Source organism: Phacochoerus africanus, chromosome 10, assembly GCF_016906955.1.
Source record: "Phacochoerus africanus isolate WHEZ1 chromosome 10, ROS_Pafr_v1, whole genome shotgun sequence".
Classification (NCBI taxonomy): Eukaryota; Metazoa; Chordata; class Mammalia; order Artiodactyla; family Suidae; genus Phacochoerus; species Phacochoerus africanus.
This window is the reverse complement of record NC_062553.1, coordinates 75394518-75414209: the sequence shown is the minus strand read 5'-3', so window position 1 is coordinate 75414209 and position 19692 is coordinate 75394518. Positions and strand designations below refer to the sequence as shown.

Genomic DNA, 19692 nt, shown 5'->3' with positions numbered 1-19692 from the left:
TTTATTTTGTCTTTTTATAATGATGTTTACTTTTTCCATTATAGCTGGTTTACAGTGTTCTGTCCGTTTTCTATTGTCCAGCAAGGTGACCCAGTCACACATACATGTCTACATCCTTTTTTCTCACATTCTCAGGCTCCATCATAAGTGTCTAGATATAGTTCCCAGTGTTATACAGCAGGATCTCACTGCTTATCCATTCCAAAGGCAATAGTTTGCATCCATGCCTAATATTTAAAAGAGGAAAAAGCCCAAATTAAAAAATTATCTATACACACATATATAACATTTATATCTCGTGCTAAATTAAGTTTTTGCCATTTAAAAAGCATCAGGCATATTCTTGCCTCATTTGCCTCAAAAGCTTAAACTACTTTGGAGGATTCTCTGGAGTTTTGGCTGTTCTCACGTTCCTCCATAAACAGAAAAACACAAAAACACAAATTACTCCAAGGTGGAGTTTTCTCATGGCTTTTCTTCAGTAGTAGTTCGTGTGCGTTGCACATACCAAACAAACAGGTGAAGGTCGGAGGGTTTATTGCTGCTGAGGTTAACAGCAAGCTGGCCATAAATTGCGAACAGATGTTTTTCCTTTTTAGCTCCTCAGAAATTTTATAGGCAACATTTTTTTTTTCTTTCTGCAGAGGTTGAGGGAGGTAGAGAAAGAAGGGAAATGAAAACAAACTAGAGATTGAGGAAAATGTATGTCTCTGTTTTCACTAGTGTTGGAATGTTCTGAATTCAGATGGAGTTGATCTTTAAAAGTAAAAAAAAAAAAAGTACAGAGGTTTTTTTTTTTTTTTCAATGTGTACCATGTACTAGTAAGTTTAAACCTTTACTAGAAGTTTTTTTTTTTTTTTTTCTTTTTAGCAAGAAGACCCTTATAGGAAGAAGAAGCTTCAGGAGAAAAAAGAAGGAAATTTACAAAACTTAAATTGGAATAAAAATCGAACGTGTAGGAAAAACAAGAGAAGGGGTGCTGCCCAGGTCTTGAGGTGTGTAGTTTTTAACAATCTCTTGAAATTTTTTCATCTGTTATTTACCCTCTAATTTTACATTTAGCTTTTGCCTTTTGGTCTTATTTTCTGTTGGCTACATAACAAAAGGTTAGGTGGGTGTAGATGTTTGTATTTTGAGATAAAAGTAAGTTCTTGGAGTTCCGTTGTGGCACAGCAGAAATGAATCCGACTAGTATCCATGAGGTTGCGGGTTCAATCCCTGGCCTCGCTCAGTGGGTTGAGGATCTGTCGTTGCCGTGAGCTGTGGTGTAGGTCGCAGACTTGGCCCGGATCTGGCGTTGCAATGGCTGTGGAGTAGGATGGCAGCTGAAGCTCTGATGAGACCCCTAGCCTGGGAACCTCCATATGCCGCAGGTACGGCCCTAAAAAAAGACAAAAGACAAAAAAAATTCATAAGATTAATATTCTCAAAAAGAACATGGCTGCTGGTTACGTTTTTATTTGTTTTGCTGAAAACCCCTTAAAATGAGCAAATTGTTAAAACTTTACCTAATGAACTACTTAAAACTCAGGGCGGTTTTAGGGGAAAGAGGCAGAGCCATCCCGCCAGGCCAGGACCTTCGTTCTGCCTGTGGAAACACAGAGGCTTTGGTCCAGCAGGTCCTGGGCACAGGCAGGTCCCAGCTCCCAGTCTGACCCTGACCTTGACCCCTCTGGCTGGGCCGTCCAGGGTTTTGATAATGAAAGAGGATGCCCACACATAGAATCTTTGCTGCGTTCAGTCCTGTAGGTTCTTGGAGCTGTGGGAAGTGGGGTGCAGAGGTTAGACTGAAGCCCCGGGGCTGGTGGGAAGCAGAGCCAGACATAGCACGTGCAGAGCCTCCTGAAGGCCCGGTGTCCCACTGCTCCCCACCTCGGTCCCCAGTCATGGGGAGCTTGTCCGGTGGGCCAGCACCCCCTCCTGACTGCATGGGCGTCCCAGCCTGCTTCCTGGTACGTGGCCCCTCTGTCTTCACCACTTCCACTCTGCTTCTTTTGTGCTCTTGCATCTGGGGGTTTCTCTCTCTTGTGAGCCCAGCTAGGGACTTCCCTGGGCTTCTGTCCAGGTGTCCTTTAGTGACTCCACATTTGCATGTGGTAACTTGCTGTTCTTGTGGCTGGAAGGGGCTCTGGCAGAAGAGCCTGCCTAGGGGCAAGGACCCTCGGAGAGGGACACGGGAGACACTGCCTGCATCTGTCCCCCTTTGCATTGGCAGCTCGGACCCTGGGACCCAGCCCTGTAACATGCCCCCAGGAGTGTCCTGCCTTGTGGGAGGAGGACAGGGTGACCCCCAGGGCCCTCAGGCACTAGTTCTGTGTCCCATGATCAGCAAAATGCAAAGAGGGAGAGAAAGAAAGATACCCATTATTAGATTATTGTTAGCACTGAGTATGACGACTGAGGCGTGAGTATCCTTATTTAGGCTAAATTATTTGAAAGCTGCACTGTGGTCTTTGGTAGAAAGGCCAGTACACCTTGTATTCTCATAAAAATTTGATGGGCTTACGGGGTCACTATGAAACAGTATATCTTCCTGAAATGGACATAATGGGAAGGTATAAAATTAGGGTGGATTTTCACCAATTAAACATGAATGACATATTTTTCGAAGCAGATTTTGGACATGCTGAAGAAACACACGACGTTGTTAAAGAGTTAACCCTTGGGTAGCTTGTAGCTTTGCGATGCTGAAGTGGGTGGTGGTTGTCGGACTGTCGTTGCCTTGGCTTCAGCTTCTATACGCTTTACCCTGAAACCAGTGAAACCATCAGCTCCATCTCACATTTAATCTTCTTACCTGCCGTCCTGCAAGCCAGGCATGAGATTGGACACTGGGAAATAATCATCCAGGTGTCTCCACAGCGTCCTCTGCACATTTCTGCGTCTCTGTTGACAAAACCATATTCCCAGCCATCCCTCAAGTTAGAGAGGTGCTGGTACTGGACACTGAACTCCTTGGGAGATGGACTTTATTCTTTGTGGATGCTGCATCTTTTTTCTAATAATGCATGGCTCATGGTCATCACTCAAGTGCTCGCCAAATGAGTGAATGAGAAAGGCTGTAAGTTAATACTCAGTACCTCCCCCCCAGGCACAAAGGAACAGGTTCATCTGTTGACAGTGATATTTTAGGAGTTCCCATGCTGGCTCAGCCAGTTAAGAACCTGACGTAAGCTCCATAAGGATGGGGGTTCAATCCCTGGCGTTGGGTTAAGGATCTGGCGTTGCCCTGAGCTCAGATCTGGTGTTGCTGTGGCTGTGGCGTAGGCTGGCGGCTGCAGCTCTGATTCATCCCTTAGCCTGGGAACCTCCGTATGCCGCAGGTGCGGCCCTAAGAAAAGCAAAAAGAGAGAATGATCTTTTACACTAACACCAAGGAAGACTGGCTGAGAGTCGTGGGTTCTGGTTCTGTACTTAGCACTTAGCAGTTGACCTTGGGGGACTCATTTAACCTGGGGCGTTTCCTTCCCGTCACTGTAAAATGCGAAGAGATGACATGAGCCCCAGCTTAGTTCTGGTTCTAAAGTGGCAACATCTTCTTCTTACTGATATCCCTCCCTCCCTCATCCTTTTCTCCCAGCAGACCCAGAGAGGAGAGGTCTGACCCTGTTGCAGATTCGTGTTTGCGCCTCTGCTGAGTCTCAAGGAAACCAAGTATGTATGCGCGCATGCGCGATAAGATGCACACACGATCTTTTCTGGTGGCTCTTCCAGGCCTTCTGAACAGAGCGAATTAAAGCTGGTGTGCAGTGAATTCGAAAGGTCCGCGCTGAGCAGTGACATTGCGGTCAGAAGCTGGTGTCTCCAGGAAAACCCCAGGCAAACGTGTAAAGCAGATGCTGGCCTTGGAAGCAGCTTACCCACCTCGCAGGGAGAGGCAGGTACGCACCATGTGGAGCTTCGAGTGGGGCTGCTGTTGAGGGATGGTCGTTTCCTGGGAAGGTACCCGCTGGGGGACCCATGGCTCTCGATGAGGTCATCACCTCACAGGCTTAGTTGACTACAGTCCGGCCGGAAAGCCGTCAGGATGAGACGGGAGGCTGAGATTCTAGGGAGGGACCAGGTGAGAAGAGTGGCCGTTCTCACACACCTGTGCCGGGTGGTTCCCGCTGAGCCAGGCTGTGGCCCCTTCGAGGACCGCTGGGCAGTACCCAGGGAGTGGGTGGCAGAGGGCACCCAGGGCTTGGAGGAGGGTGTCAGGAGAGTAAAGGGCTGCTGACGCTGACAGGACTTATGGGGGTGGGGGGGTATTGGGGGGGTGGTTGTGATCCTCCTATTCCCAGACCCGGTGCCCCCCACCCCCCACCCACCCCCGGGACGCAGGGCTCAGGGCTCAGGGCTTTCTCATTGATTCTCTGGACACCTGCATGTTGCTTCTTGGTCTTACTCGAGGCTCTTCCCCCCCACGAGTAGAGAGTACTTGGAGGCTCTTGGTGGACATTTTATTTATTCAAATTAAAAATGAATTTTTGGCCTCATGTGGGAATCACAGTTTGTACTCCAGGGATTGAACCCCAGCTGCAACAGTGAAGGTGCCGAATCCTAACCAATAAGACCACCAGGGAGCTCCCAGTGGACATTTTAATAAAACAGAGGAGTTACGTACAAATCTCCAGTCCAATAAAACAGCCTTGATTTTTTTTTTTCCTATTTTTTTCTTAGAACCACGCCCCTGGCATGTGGAGGTTCCCAGGTTAGGGGTTGAATTGGAGTTACAGCTGCCAGCCTATACCACAGCCACAACAACACAGGATCCAAGCGTCTGAGCTGCGTCTGTGACCTATACCACAGCTCATGGCAATGCCGGATCCTTAACTCACTGAGCAAGGCCAGGGATCAAACCTGCAACCTCATAGTTCCTAGTTGAATTCATTTCCACCGAATCACGATGGAAACTCCCTTACTGTACGTTTTGAGATTGATTTGTTTGATCTTGCTAATTTAAAACCTTTTAAAAATGAGAACAGGAATTTCCTGGTGGCCTAGTGGGTTAAAGATCTGACATTGTCACTGCTGTAGCTTGGGTTCAGTCCCTGGCCTGGGAACCTCTGCATGCCACATCCTCATGGATACTAGTCGTGTTCGTTTCCACTGAGCCACGACGGGAACTCCCCACCACCCTACTGCTGTTTAAGGGCCCACGGTCTGTTACAGTGAACCTGTCTCTCCGCGCTGGATGAGCAGAGTAGCAGATCCTGGCATTGAACCTTGCCTTCTTCATAACTTCTCTCCTTCGATGAGAAATTGTGTCAGTGAAAGATGGCCCCCCTCCCTCCCTGCAGACGGCTACTACCAGAAGCCTGGGAAGCAGGGCGCCGAGAAGTTTTGCTCAGACTCCAGCTCGGACTGCGGCAGCTCCTCAGGCAGCGTGCGTGCCAGCCGGGGCAGCTGGGGCAGCTGGAGCAGCACCAGCAGCTCTGATGGGGACAAGCGGCCTGCAGTGGGCCCTCCGCATTTCCTACCACCTGGTGAGTGTCCCCCCACTCCAGGCCCAGGGTCACTTTCTGCTGTGCATCAAGGGGTTTGCTTTGGATTTTAGCCACTTTCTTTTTCTTCCTTCCTTCCTCCCACCCCACCCCCTCCATTATTATTATTATGATTTTTGAGGTTGTTTTGTGCATGCCCACAGCATGGAAAAGTTCCCGGGCCAGGGATCGAACTCATGCCATGGTAGTGACAACGCTGGATCCTTAATCTCCTGTGCCACAAGGGAACTCCTTTTTTTAAAAAAAGTTTTATCGAAGTCTAGTAGTTTTACACTGTTGTGTAATTCCCGCTGTGCAGTGGGGTGATTTGGTTATGCATGTCCACACATCCATCGCTTTTCAGATTCTTTTCCCACCTAGATTATCACACAGTCCTGGATAGAGTTCCCTGTGCCGTACAGCAGGTTGGCCAGTCATTCCGTGTAGAACGGTGTGCATATGCCAATCCCCTACCCCCAACCCATCCCTCCCCTCACCTATCCCCTTTGGTGGTGGTGGTATTTTTTTTTTTAAGTCTCAGGAACAGTTCAGAGAACTCCCACATTTTTTTGCTTCTACATTTTTTTACTATGTTAAGATACAACGTAAAGTGTCCCATTTTCACAGTTTGATGTGTACAATTCAGGGCAGTACGTCCCTTCACATTGTTGCTACCCTCAGACCCTTTTCCCTCCCCAAACAGAAACTGGCTACCTTTTATTTCTTTTTTTTTTACTTTATTTTTAGGGAGTGCACCCTCGGCATTTGAAAGTTCCCAATCTAGGGGTGGAATCAGAGCTCTAGCCGCCGGCCTGCACCACAGCCACACAGCAATGCCAAATCCTTAACCCACTGAGCGAGGCCAGGAATCGAACCTGCATCCTCATGGATACTGGTCGGGTTTGTTAACCACTGAGCCACAACGGGAACTCTTCCTGGGTCCCTTTTTTTTTTTTTTTTTGGTCTTTTGTCTGTTGTTGTTGTTGTTGCTATTTCTTGGGCCGCTCCCGCGGCATATGGAGATTCCCAGGCTAGGGGTTGAATCGGAGCTGTAGCCACCGGCCTACGCCAGAGCCACAGCAACGCGGGATCCGAGCCGCGTCTGCAACCTACACCACAGCTCACGGCAACACCGGATCGTTAACCCACTGAGCAAGGGCAGGGACCGAACCCGCAACCTCATGGTTCCTAGTCGGATTCGTTAACCACTGCACCACAACGGGAACTCCCTGGGTCCCTTTTAAACCATAGCCCTCCCTTGCCCTCCCCTGCAGCCCTATAAACCTCTCTTCTCCTTTTTATGCATTGAATCCTCTGGTATCTGTTAAGTGGAGTCACGCAAGACTTCTTTGGTGACTAGTTTATTTCACCCAGCATGTATGATCTTCAAGGCATATGCTTGTGACGAGTCAGGACTTCCTTCCTTGTTAAGGCTGTGTAGTAATCCCTGCTGTGTATTTACTGCATTTTATCCATCTCTTCTTCTGCTGATGGACACAACCTTCGGGGTGTGATGAATAATGTTGCTGTGAACAGTGGTCCTCCCTTGCTTTTGAAAATTTAAAGATACAGGAAAAGTCAAAAAAGCATCTCTTTTTCTATCACCCAGAATTAGCAACTCTTAACATTGTCATATTTGCCCCTCATTTTTTAAGAAGTAGTGTTGTAGACCATGTTCCACTTTCCTCTCCTTGAGAACCTCCGGTGTCCACGGTCATGGATGTGGTGTGTCTTCTTTTAGTCCATATTTTATTTCACATATATCCATCAACAAAACAAAGAATAGCTCTTACCGACATAAAGGAGATCATGCGTCGTGCCGCATCTTGCTTTTTCACGCAGCATCGTTTGTTATAGCTCCATGTCTGCGTAAAGCTTTTATTCACTCCTTTCTGCTGTGATAGTCAATACAGCACACGGTCAGGCTTTGTATCAGGACAGGCAGGGAGGCAGGGCTGCTGTTGGGGTCACTGGGGCTTCCGGGGGGTGCTTGCTTTTCGTGGGGCAGGCTCCTTTGTACCTCCCAGGACCTGGGCCAGGGAGTCATGGGGTTTTCTGGATGCCTTGGAACCGCTTGTCCCCCAGAGCCCAGCCACCTCCCACCACCTCCGTCCTCGGCCCCCTGACTGGCTCTCTCGCCTGCCGGCAGGGCTACCTGTAAAGAACCTCTTGTTGGAGTTGCTGCTGTGGGTTAAGGATCTAGTGTTGCTGCAGCTGTAGCGTAGGTTGCAGGTGCAGCTCGATTCAACCCCTGGCAGCAGGTGCCACAGAGGCAGCCTCTCCCTTCATACCCTGCCCCCCCCCAAAAAAAGCAGCAACTCTTGTCTGGGAGACCAGGGCCCTGGTACCATAAGAACTGAGACAAATGCCTTCTTGTGTTTTCAGTCCGTTTTTCAGTCTTTTCTCATCATGGGCTCCTCCTGCCGGCACCTTATTAGACCCTATTTGCCTAATGACCCCCCACCCCCACCCCGCTGAAAATCCCAGTGCTGCTGATACACACTGTCCATCTCTGCACTGCTGTGTGCCGTGCCTGACACCTAAATGATAAGCCTTTCCTTCCGCTGCCCTACGTGGGAACAACACCACCCGTGTAGACAAGGTCCAGACGCGGGTGCAGAGTGGGCTTGCAAGGCGAGACTTTTTCAAAATTGGTACTTAGCGTTGACAAAAAAATAGAAGTGCAGCTTTTGCTGGGGGTTGGGGGATAAGGCCGACAGGTGGAGAATGCGAGGCGGAGGGTGGCGCTGCCGTAACCGCAGCCTCAGATGCAGCCTCGTTGGGTTTGGAGGTTATGCAATAATCAATGCAGGAACATGCCCCCAATATAAGGAATGGTGTAAAAGACCCAAAAGACAAAGTATTTTTGAAGAGTGAGCCCAATTTCCTACATAGACATAAGCATTTTTTTAATTAAAATTTTAAATTGCTGCGTGTATGAATATCAGTCGAAAGTGGAAAATCAATCACTTAGCAGAGGTTCAGGCTGTTAGCAGTCTGCGTCGGGAGTACAGAGCATATGGTACAGCTGAATTACGTTTATAAAAACTGGACACCATCTTTTCGTGTCTTTGCAGGAGACAGTGTCGCACAAAATGACTTTCCCTCTGAAGCTCCCATCTCCTTGAGTCTTTCTCATAACATCTGCAATCCCACGTAAGTGTTTTCATTTTCTAGCTTTTACCGTATGGTTCAGGTACTGCTTGGCTCAGTGTGTTTCTCTGGCTCTGCAAGCTCAAACAGGAAGGCCTTTGAAGGATGTCAGCGAGTAAAAGCCGACACTAATAATTCAGAGCGCGCCGTCCTTCTGGGCAGGAGGCTCAAGGGGGAGCGCCTCTGGCGTCGTGGGTCCTTTCGGTGATGCGGCCACATTAGAGAAGACCTGGTTCCTGAAGGCAGGCAGGCCAGTAGTTGGAAGATGGGAACCAGCTCCTCTTGGCTAGGACTTGAAATAAAGCTGAGCATCAATGGTTCAGAAACGTTGGCGGTAACTTAGTGGACACAGACGTGTTTCCAGCTTCACCATGTGATGGTTTCACAGCCTCGGACAAAATGCACAAGCACCATTTACTGAGAGAGGGAAGGGGGAGCTGGCGGGGGGGCCAGGGCTGGACTGTGAGGAGGAAAGGGCTGCAGAGTGAGAAGCGTAATTGGGTTTTAGGCGCCCTGAGAGGACGGGGGTGTCATGGAAACCAAACTGGACCAGGAAGGCACTGCGTGAGCTGTTGGTTAGGGGTCGGGGATGGAAGGTCGCTGCCAGCTAGTGGGGGGCAGGCTGCAGACTGCCTTGGTTACCGTAGTGAGAATTGTGCTGTTGTTGTTATTAAAACACGGCTTTGCCAGATCTTAGGAATTTAACATCCCTTGGCCTTTTCCTGGGTGTATTTCTGTGTGTCTCTAGTGTCTATATGTTTTGGGAGGGGAAATTCACATTAAAAATTCAGTCTTAGCGTTCCCGTCGTGGCTCAGTGGTAACGAATCTGGCTAGTGTCCGTGAGGTTGTGGGTTTGATCCCTGGCCTTGCTCAGTGGGTTAAAAACCCAGTGTTGCCATGAGCTGTGGTGTAGGTCGCAGACGCGGCTTAGATCTGGCGTTGCTGTGGCTGTGGTGTAGGCTGGCAGCTACAGCTCCGATTCGATCCCTAACCTGGGAACCTCCATATGCCATGGGTGTGACCCTCAAAAGGAAAAAAAAAAACATCCTCAGACTTGGCCCTGCAAATGCAGTATTTCCTTGTACAAAAAGCCACTCCTCACCTGCTTGCTCCTTCTCCCCGCAGAGACGTGAGGGGCCTCCCCCAGTACGTGGAAGCGCCATGTCCCAGCCTTCCTGCCGGGCCTGCAGGTGCAGAGGAAGATAAAGGTGAGGCTCGATGCTCTTGCTCCAGACATTGGCTGAGTGTCCACGAGGCCTGGCTGGTGAGGGACAGAGCAGGCTTGGGGGGCAGGGCTGGTTCCCAGTGTGCCTGGGCTTCGTGCTTCAGGGCCCCTTCTTCACGGATCCTGAACCTCCTTCTGGGAAACTCTGGCCCCAGAGCAATGAGGGGATGCTTTCCCCGGGCTGCCACTACCTTTATTCCCTGTTTCCATCTGGATTGGGAGGCGCTGGGAGGCCAGGCCGGCTGGAGAGCTGGTCCAGGAAGGTTGAGGAGCTCCCTTGGCCGCCCTCCACCTCCCCTGTCTCTGCCTCCTCGTCCCCTCCCCTCTTCACGGAAGCCCATCAACCGGCCTCCCTCTGACCAATCGCTGAGCATCTGCTGGCCTTGGCTGGGGTTGGGGGTGGGATAGGACAGTGGCCCCGGGGTATGGACGTGGAGCCCAACCAGTGGGAAGGAAAGCTGCTCCTGCAGGGGGTCTGTCCAGGTGTCACCCCCAGGGCCTCCTTTTACTGCTCCCTTCCTTGCCTCCTTCCTGCCTAATCAGGCTCAGGAGTCTCAGTAGGATAAGCTGTCCAGCCCTGGCCTTTCCTCACATAAGTCATGCTGGCGTTAGAGGCTGCCTGGGGAGCTCCCCTTGTGGCTCAGTGGGTTAAGAACCTGACTAGTATCCATGAGGATGTGAGTTGAATTCCTGGGCTCCCTCAGTGGGTTAAGGATCCTGCATTGCCGTGAGCTGTGGGGTAGGTCGCAGGTGCCATGAAAAAATAGTGTTAAATTTAGTACTTTCCTGAGACAAGATTTGGGAAGGGTTAGAAGGTAGCGCCTGTTTCCTTTGAGATCACAGAGGGGAGGGAGGGTTTAGTTAATTGTGGGGAGAAAAAAAAAACGCATGTCAGAATGAGTTAACACAGGAGTTCCCATCGTAACTCAGCAGAAACGAACTCACCTAGTATCCATGAGAATGCAGGTTCGATCCCTGGCCTCACTCAGTGGATTAAGGATCTGGCGTTGCTGTGGCTGTGGTGTAGGCCTGCTGTAGCTGCAGCTCTGATTTGATCCCTAGCCTAGGCACCTCCATATGTTGCAGGTGCAGCCCTAAAAAGACCCCCCCCCAAAAAAAAAATAGTGCTTGTTCACAGCAGCTGTCCGCAGAGCCTGGTCCTGTCCACTTCCACAGCCTTCCACAGCCCCTCATGTGTCTGCCCTGTGCTCTGCCCTCTGTTCCATGGCAGCCTGGCCTCCTCTGCCTGTGCTGCTCTCCCTCCTGGTCTTGCCCAGTTCCCCAGCTCCTGCACCTGTGTCCATGCAGGTGAACAAGACCAGAGACCGGCTCACACAGCTGGGCTCACACAGCTGGCCACCTGCCTCCCTGTGGCCTCACTGCCCTCTCCCCTGGGAGGAGGAAAGCTCTTGGAGGCCTTCAGAGGCTCTGGGCCTCCTCGGCCTCTTCCTACCTCGGGCTGTCAGCCCGCCCTCCCCTGCAGGGCCCAGCTCAGCCGTTTCCTCCCACGGCTCCTTCCCGCCAGCACACACGTGACACCTCCATCTTCAGAACAGCAGCCAAACCCTCTCTCTTGACCCCCTTGTTTGGCAGCCCTGTGCCCATCTCTGGCAGGAGCCCTGGGAAGACTCTGGTTCCTTTCCTCCTGCTCTGCCCACCACGCGGGGCCGGGCTGTGCAAGGACGATGCCCTGAACAGCGTCTGTGGGGCACCTGTGACCCCCTCATCACGAAGTCCCACAGTCTGCCCCCCATCCTGGGTCTCCCCCGTGCCCTTCTGCTCAGGCTGTGACCTCGGGGTCCCGTGCGGTTCCTCCTCAGCTCCCCCACCTTTCGTGCCGTCCCTGTGGAGCCAGGCCCTTGCTTGCCTGGGTCACACCCCCGCAACCCCGGACAGCTCCCACATCTGCACCTCCAGCCTGGGCCTGGCACAGCCAGCGCTGCCTTCTGCCCTGGAGTCACAGGTGCACAGGCTCCAGGCTGACGCTTGCACAGTCCCTCCACACGGGCACTCCTGTTTCTCAGGCTGGCAGTCCAGGTCTCCCCTGACTTTTCTCCTTGTCCCTCTCCTGTCATCTGTGGCTTACTCTCGCAGCCCTCTCCTTCCACCTGGATCCGGAATCTGGTCACTTCTCCCTGCATCCCCTGTTACCTGTCACTTGGGGTATCACTCAGCCTCCCTCGGGGGCTCTCTGCTTCTCCTCACCGTCTAATTGTTTTTTCTTTTGAGATATAATGGACATAATACCTTAGTTCCGGGGTACAACGCAATGATTCAGCACACACTTGTAGTGCAAAATGATCACCACAATAAGTCTGGTTAACATTGGTCGTGACCTTGCCGTCTTTTTTTTTTTCCGGTCTTTTTTGTTTGTTTCAGGGCACACCAGCAGCACATGGAACTTCCAGGCAAGGGGTGGAATCAGAATTACAGCTGCTGGTCTACACCACAGCCACGGTAATACCAGATCCCAGCCATATATGTGACCTACACCACAGCTCATGGCAACACTGGATCCTTAACCCAGTGAGCGAGGCCAGGGATCCAACCTGCATCCTCATGGATACTGGTCAGGTTCATTACCACTGAGCCACGAATGGGGACTCCACCTTACTGTCCATTTTTGACACACTGCCAGAGTGGTGGTGTTGACGGTGAGTCAGATCCCGCCACTGTCAAGAACTGGGAGGGGTCTGAGGTGTCTACATGGGCTAACAAGTACAACTGCCCAGATTTTGTAGTTGCTGCCCCGAGACAAGAGACACCCCCACCACCACCACCACCCTGGTCAGAGGCAAAGGCTGCTCAGCACAACAAGCAGCCTGAGCACCTTGGAGTCCTCCTCCCTCTCAAGCCCCCTTGCCACGGTTTCTTGGGGGCGACGCAGAAGCCCCCAGGTGGCTGCCTGTACCTGTTCAGTGGTTGCATTACAGGAGAGGAGCCCCGAACCTAGGGGGGCCTAAATTATTTTCTGAAACAGGCAGGGGACATCAGCTTTATCATGTTGGACAAAGCCAGCTTGCGCCAGGCTCGAAAGGGAGAGCCCGTCTCTGTCCTTGGAGGCTTTGCTGAGCCACATCCTTGTGAGGTCAGAGCACGAGCAGCCAGAGTGTCTGCTCTCAGGAGCAGGAATGTGAGACCCACAGAAATTGTCTCTCACACCACACCCCCCCTCATCTCTGTGTATGTGGTCCTAGCTTCTGTTTCTCACGAGGGCACAGGGAGCCAAAGCTTTTCGTTGGCTCTTGCAGCATGTAGTCGCAGCTGCTCCACAGAACTCATGCAGCAGGAGGCAGCCACCCTGCAGGCCTGACCCCAGCTGCACCCCATGGAGTCCCCGCCTAGTGCTGGGCCAGCTCTGCAACCCATGAGGGCAGCCTTGGGAGCGGATGGCTCTCCTGCCAAGCCTTGCACTGGCTCCAGGGCCAGCAGGGCCTGGCAGGGGCGGCTGGGCTGCGACAGGAGGACATCTTGGGCCAGCAGGTGAGGCTGCCCTGGATGTCCTCTGGCCTAGCAGGGTGTCTGAGCACCTCAGCTGATGTCAGCAAAGTTCGCCCCCCTTTCCTGACGGCCGGGCTCCCTCGTGCTTCCTGGAGGATGCGCGTGAACAGGAAGTTATCCTTCTGGAGGGCTCCCCCAGGATCCAAGGGCAGCCTCGTCTCTTGAGAGGCCCCCACGGCTGTGGAGGCTCTGTGGTCTCCTGGCGGCATTTCTTTAGTCACTGGGAGGTTTCTCTGCTGGCCCCGGGCTGCGTGTCTCCGGGTGTACAGAAGGGCTGCTGGCTCCTGCACAGAGGTGCAGGCCTGGCGGTACCTCCTGCCTGGAAAGCCAGGGTCGGGCTCCCCGAAAGTGAACGTGCCTCAGTGAGGGAGACCCCCAGCATGGCCCAGCTAGCTGTAAATCCTTGGGTTCCCAATGCGTTTTGGACAGTTGAGTCTCACATTTCTTTGTGGTGCCGCGGCCTGTGCACAGATAGCCAGGCTGTCCCTTTAATCCATGCCACCATCCATCCACCCACCCCTCCCACAGATGGCTGAGCGACAGCCATGGCAGTGAAGGCGGGAGAAGGCAGGGTGGGAGCCTTCTTCTCCCCACCCCACCCCCCTGCCAGGAAGGTCGGGGGGGGGGGGAGGGGGGCGCGGGGGGGGCGTGGTTTGCTGATCAAACGGAGTTCAGAACGGGAGTTCAGAACCGTAAGTTGGTGTTGGCAGCCTCGGCAGGCAGGTGCCTGCACAGCTGAGAGCACTGTACTGGGACGCATTCTTTCCTGGGGGCCGAGCGTTCCCTCACCAGGTGCTAAGCTCGTCCACCCCCCACCCCCCCACCCCCCATCCTCACCAGCCACAGAATCCCTGTGTCCCATCCCTGGGGCTGTAACGTCACCATTTTCCCCACTTCTTGCTTCTTTTTGTTGTTTTCTCCGCTTACTGGAATGTGAACTTGTTTGGGCTGTGATGGGGTCTTAGAGAAAGCAGACCCCCACATTCTCGAGTCATCACAATTGTCCCGTGATCCGGGCCAGAGGACAGTGGTACCCTGTGTGAGGGACAGGTTAAACCAGCCCACTGTTCCCACTCTCCATCCTGCAGGGGCCCCCGGCTGGGGGAGGCAGAGGTGGTCAGCCTGTGTGGGTGACATGGGGCGTGCGTCCTGGAGGAGGAGGCGCCTCCCTGGCCTTGCAGGAAGGGTGGACCAGGGCCGAGCTGGAAAGAGGTGGACTGAGAGGCTGCTTTTCTCCCCTAGGTCTTTACCCCTCGGGGGACCTGTGGCCCGCGCAGCCCGTGTGTGTGACAAGCGGCTTCAACTGCGCCCTGGAGAACAGTGTCCTGCAGGCACCTGCCCCAGGGCAGAGCAGGTACGACCTGACCCTGATGGTGGCCTTGGGGCCAGAGGGTTGCACTGGGAATTGGAGTTGGGTCTGCCATTGCCCTGATAACCTCTGGGCCCAGGCGTCCGTCTCCAGCGATGACCTCTGCCTTTGCCTTTAGGGGTCAATATGTGATGTCTTAGAAATTACAAGCATGGAAGGGAACAAGTAATGCAACCTGTGTCTGTTTTTTAAATGGAAAAGATAATCCATTAATGTATGAGAGGCAGCACTGAAAAAAACAAAAACAGTCGCTCACAATTCCTACCCGCTGACAGAACAAAAGTTTCCATTTTCCTGCAACCGATCATCTTAAACACGTTTAAAATGTGTAAAGATCAGATCATTTGAGTATTGGGAAATAGTTACACAATGGCGGTTTTTTCCAGTTAGTTACAATTTTGCTGTTGGATATGTTATCCAATAGTGAAAATTTGAGAAAATGGTAATATCTCTGTTTAATCAGGATCCATATGGGTTTTTTGGTTCAACTCATTACAGAGATACTCACTTTCTTATTTCTCTTATGAAAATCCACATCGTGGTGGTGAACCAAGTATCTCCCATGGATCAGAGTTTGTGTAGTTGTGGTGTCTGGGTGAGTGCTGACTCTGCCCTGAGCTCAGAGTGGGCCTCTGGTAACGGGCATGCTGAGCCCCCGGGTGTGCAGGGACCCTCGGCAGGAGCCAGTGTCCCACATGCTGACAAGGCCAAGGCCAGGGATTCTGCCTCTAGTTAGACTTAAACGTGGGTGGGTTTTGTTTTTGTTTTTTGAGAATAAAATACCTTTTAATTAGCAGTGAGGGCAATTTTCTCTTTCAAATATTGGTCCTACTTACATGGCTTATCCTTAACTACAGATGAGGATTCTCTGCAGTTCTTTTGAAAGACAGCTTTTGATCCATTCCTCTTACTCATGGCAGAATTTTTTTTTTTTTTTTGTCCTTTTAGGGCTGCACCTGCAGCATATGGAAGTTCTCAGACTAGGGGTCCAATCAGAGCTACAGCTGTCAGCCTGCACTGGAGCCACAGCAACGCCAGATCCGAGTCACGTCTGTGACCTACACCACAACTCACGGCAACGCTGGATCCTTAACCCACTGAGCAGGGCCAGGGATCGAACCTGCATCCTCGTGGATGCCAGTCGGGTTCGTTTCCGCTGGGTCACGACGGGAACTCCCATCCATGGCATAACTTCTTGGCTCTTCTGTTGTCTGGTTTAAAGAATAGCTCCCCTTCCTCCCTCTCTTCCCTGAATCCTTGGCTCTCTGTACTCAACAGATCAAATTCCATCTCTAACATTTTTTTGAATTACACTGACAGATGATATTATATTAGCTTGAGGTGTACGACATAGTGATTCCATAGTTTCATACATCACAGAGTGATCACCATGGGAGCCTGGTCACCATCTCTCATCACACGGAGTATCGCAGGGTTACCAACTATATTCCCTATGTTGTACATCGCCCCTATTTTAAAGAAAGTGGGCATCCAGTCTGAGCCGCCCATCCTGCAGTGGTGTCATTGATGAGAGCTCTGAGTTAGTAAGTCTTTGCTTCTGAGATGATAAAGTACTTCTTTTATTTTCCAAAATTGAGGACTTAGGAGTAATGCTAATTGTGTATTCCTCTTTCCTTGCTCTGTTGACATCCCGTTTCTGAAACCAGACCTTTTGTTTTTTTTGGCCACAGTTTCATTGATTGGAATGCAGCGTGTGAAGGCCAGTTTCCCAGCGTGTACTGTCCGTTGGAATTGAATGACTACAATGCCTTTCCAGAAGGTAAAAGCTGTTTGGACAGTCCCAGTGCCGTTCTTTTATTCCCAGAAAGTCAGAGCAGGAGGGGTGTGGACTTTAGGCACCAACTGCAAAAGTGTGCCTTGACAGTGAGCCTCTTGATTTTCCAGGAGCCAGGGGACCTCAGGTGGGTCCAGCTGGGCACGCCTGCCATTTGTCTTTTTTTTTTTCAGCCATGCCTGTGGCATATGGGAGTTCCTGGGCCAGAGATCAAACCACATAAACCATAGCAGTGACAACACTGGATCCTTAACCCACTGAGCCACCAGGGAGCTCCCTGCCATATGTCATTTTTTTTTTCAGCTGTGCCTGTGGCGTATGGGAGTTTCTGGACCAGAGATCAAGCCACATAAACCACAGCAGTGACAACACTGAATCCTTAACCCACTGAGCCACCAGGGAACTCCCTTCTGTATGTCGTTTTCTTTCCAGCTGTGCCTGTATCATATGGGAATTCCTGAACCAGAGATCAAGCCACATAAACCACAGCAGTAACAACACTGGATCCTTAGCCCACTGAGCCACCAAGGAGCTCCCTGCCATTTGTCATTTTATATGGTTTCAACAAGCCCTCCAAACCCAGGAGGCTGAGGCTTCTGCAAATAACCCTAAGCAGTCTAGCCCTTCAAATTGGGGTCATTTGGATTATGTAGGACCTAACACTGTGGATTATTCATCGGAAGGCTTGGGCTTTGCTTGTAGGTTTACCTTCTTTAGGCCAATGAGTCCCCAGGTGAGATAGAACATTTACCTGCTTGTTCCTCAGCATGTCCTGACTCATACATCCCTGGGTGGTGTTGCAGAGGGAAGGAAAGGAGCTTGGAGGGGAAACTGCAGATGCTTGGACTCAATTAGAAGTACAGACGCTTACACAGTTCCCTGGGTTTTGATACACGCAGTGCTCCATACCCACCACCAGGGGGTGCTGTGGGAACTCTCCTCCTGCGCGGGAAGCTGTTTCTTAGCTTCTTACTGATGTGGCGAAGGGCTCAGTTTGCTGTTGCTTTTATCAGTGCACGTGGTGTATGTGCAGATGGTCTGGCCTGAGAGGCAATAAAAGAAAAATTTAAGAACTGGTAAGAATCTTGACACTATTAAATATATAGCGGTGTTTACTACTATGAAAGTGCAGTAATACTTTATAGTGTATTTTTTGTACTAGAAAGAGTCCCATCAAAATGATCCAGAACCGAAGGTCAGGCCCAGAGGAAGAACTTCCTTGCTTGAGGGCTTCCCAGGTGATGTGTCTCATGGAACAATTTTTTTTTTCTTTTTTAGGGCTGCACCCACAGCACATGGAGGTTCCCAGGTTAGGGATCGAATCTGAGCTGCAGCTGCCAGCCTACACCAGAGCCACAGCAACACCAGATCCAAGCCACGTCTGCGACCTACACCACAGCTCACGGCACTGCGGGATCCTTAACCCCCTGAGCGAGGCCAGGGATCGAACCTGCATCCTCATGGATGCTAGTTGGGTTCATTACTGCTGAGCCATGATGGAACTCCCTCTGGAACAATGATTTTATGTGTGTCTTTAATTTGTCAGTATAGGAAGGCCTTGAAAGCTTGTGGGGTTTTTTTTTTTTTTTTTTGAGAATGCTGTTCTCTGTAGAGGAATCTTCACCTGTCGCTGTCTCCCATTTTTTCATAGAAAACATGAACTACCCCACTCCTGCCGAAGTTCAGACAGACTTTATTGACCACAGCTCCCAGCTGGCCTGGAACAGCCCCCCCAACGTGCCGACCGCCTGGGGACATGCCGGTCTCATCAGCTCTCCGGTCAGTGCTGCCCAGCCCTGCTGGGACCCGGTTCTTTCTGCAGTTGCCTCCCTCCTGATCTCACTGGGGCTTTAGAGTAGGGCTCGGATCAGCCAGAGCCTGGCCTGTCACCCGGAGCATCACACAGAGTCAGATGGGTGGGGGAGGGGCTGCTAGCAGGCGCTGCAGCCAAGACACCCCAAACCACACCAAGGACTGATGGTTGTCAGTGAAACTGAACTTGGGCCAGAAGGCTGGTGTTCCTGCAGCTTTACTGACCTTTCGTCTGTGGGAGGAGGTGAGATGAACATTGCAGGAAAGTCAGGGGTGGTCAGTGGGGGGCCCGAGGGCTTCGTGCCTCTGGCCTTCTTCCCCCTCCCCTCCCACACCCCCCCCATTCACCTGCACTCAGCTGCTTTTTTACAGAGAGAGGGCTTTTGATCTCTGGGTCCTTCCTTGGGTTGAAATAAGTTTATTGAGCTTGATGGGAATTTCACGACCTTCTGTTTTCAGTCAAAGCAACCCGGCCCATTGACAATAGTGTAGGAATTTCCAGGTTGCTTGGATAACTGCCTCAGTGGCATCCCAGCCTTAACATTGCCTTTCTAAGGTTTCTTTATTTTTATGAACCTTTTTTTTCCCCCCCTCCCCATGTACATCTCAGCCCTACCTCACAAGCACCCGAAGCCTGTCTCCTATGTCTGGACTTTTTGGTTCCATCTGGGCCCCGCAAAGCGACGTCTATGAGAACTGCTGCACCATCAACCCCGCTGCAGAACACCCGGCGCACATGGAGAACCAGGCGGTCGTGTGCAAGGAGTACTACCCCGGGTTCAACCCGTTCCGTGCCTACATGAACCTGGACATATGGACTAGCACAGCCAACAGGAACGCCAGCTTCCCGCTGTCCAGAGACTCGAGCTACTGTGGGAATGTGTGAAAACAAAAATTTTGACTTTTAAACAATGTGAATAAAGAGGCTTGTGTTTGGATTACTAGAGTAAACTGGTTGTTGAACTAGATTGACTTTGGTGGATATTTTGGCACTTTTATATGAAAATAAATTTTTTTATGAAATCTGGGTGCTCTTTTTTTTTTTTTTTTGGTCTTTTTAGGGCCACACCTGGCATGTGGAAGTTCTCAGGCTAGGGATTGAATCAGAGCTGTAACTGCCGGCCTACACTAGAGCCACAGCAATGCGGGATCCGAGCTGCGTCTGCAACCTACACCACAACTCCTGACAACACCAGATCCTTAACCCACTGAGCGAGGCCGGGGATCAAACCCGCATCCTCATGGATACTAATCGGGTCCTTTATCACTGAGCCACAATAGGAACTCCACTCAATTTTTTTTTAACCCTTCACAAACCAGTGATAGGAACTAAGCATCCTATGTGGGACATCATACTCATGAATTGTGTC

The 19692-nt window shown here is 51.3% G+C and overlaps 1 protein-coding gene across 4 annotated transcripts in view; it reads left to right on the top strand.

The window, feature by feature from the left end:
- The window catches only part of TMEM131L (transmembrane 131 like), a 181588-nt gene extending 162243 nt beyond the window's left edge, over positions 1-19345 (top strand). For 2 of the 4 annotated variants that reach the window (XM_047798811.1, XM_047798810.1), the window contains exons 27-35: positions 872-996; positions 3716-3882; positions 5284-5469; positions 8544-8622; positions 9746-9828; positions 14589-14700; positions 16407-16495; positions 18162-18289; positions 18933-19345. In XM_047798811.1, coding sequence (XP_047654767.1) covers positions 872-996; positions 3716-3882; positions 5284-5469; positions 8544-8622; positions 9746-9828; positions 14589-14700; positions 16407-16495; positions 18162-18289; positions 18933-19208 — 1245 coding nt within the window. In that variant the 3' untranslated portion in view covers positions 19209-19345. Of the gene's footprint in view, positions 1-871; positions 997-3715; positions 3883-5155; positions 5470-8543; positions 8623-9745; positions 9829-14588; positions 14701-16406; positions 16496-16813; positions 17244-18161; positions 18290-18932 lie in introns of those variants that run through there. The other 2 variants (XM_047798812.1, XM_047798813.1) reach the window with 2 other exon arrangements.
- The last annotated feature ends 347 nt before the right edge of the window (positions 19346-19692 follow it).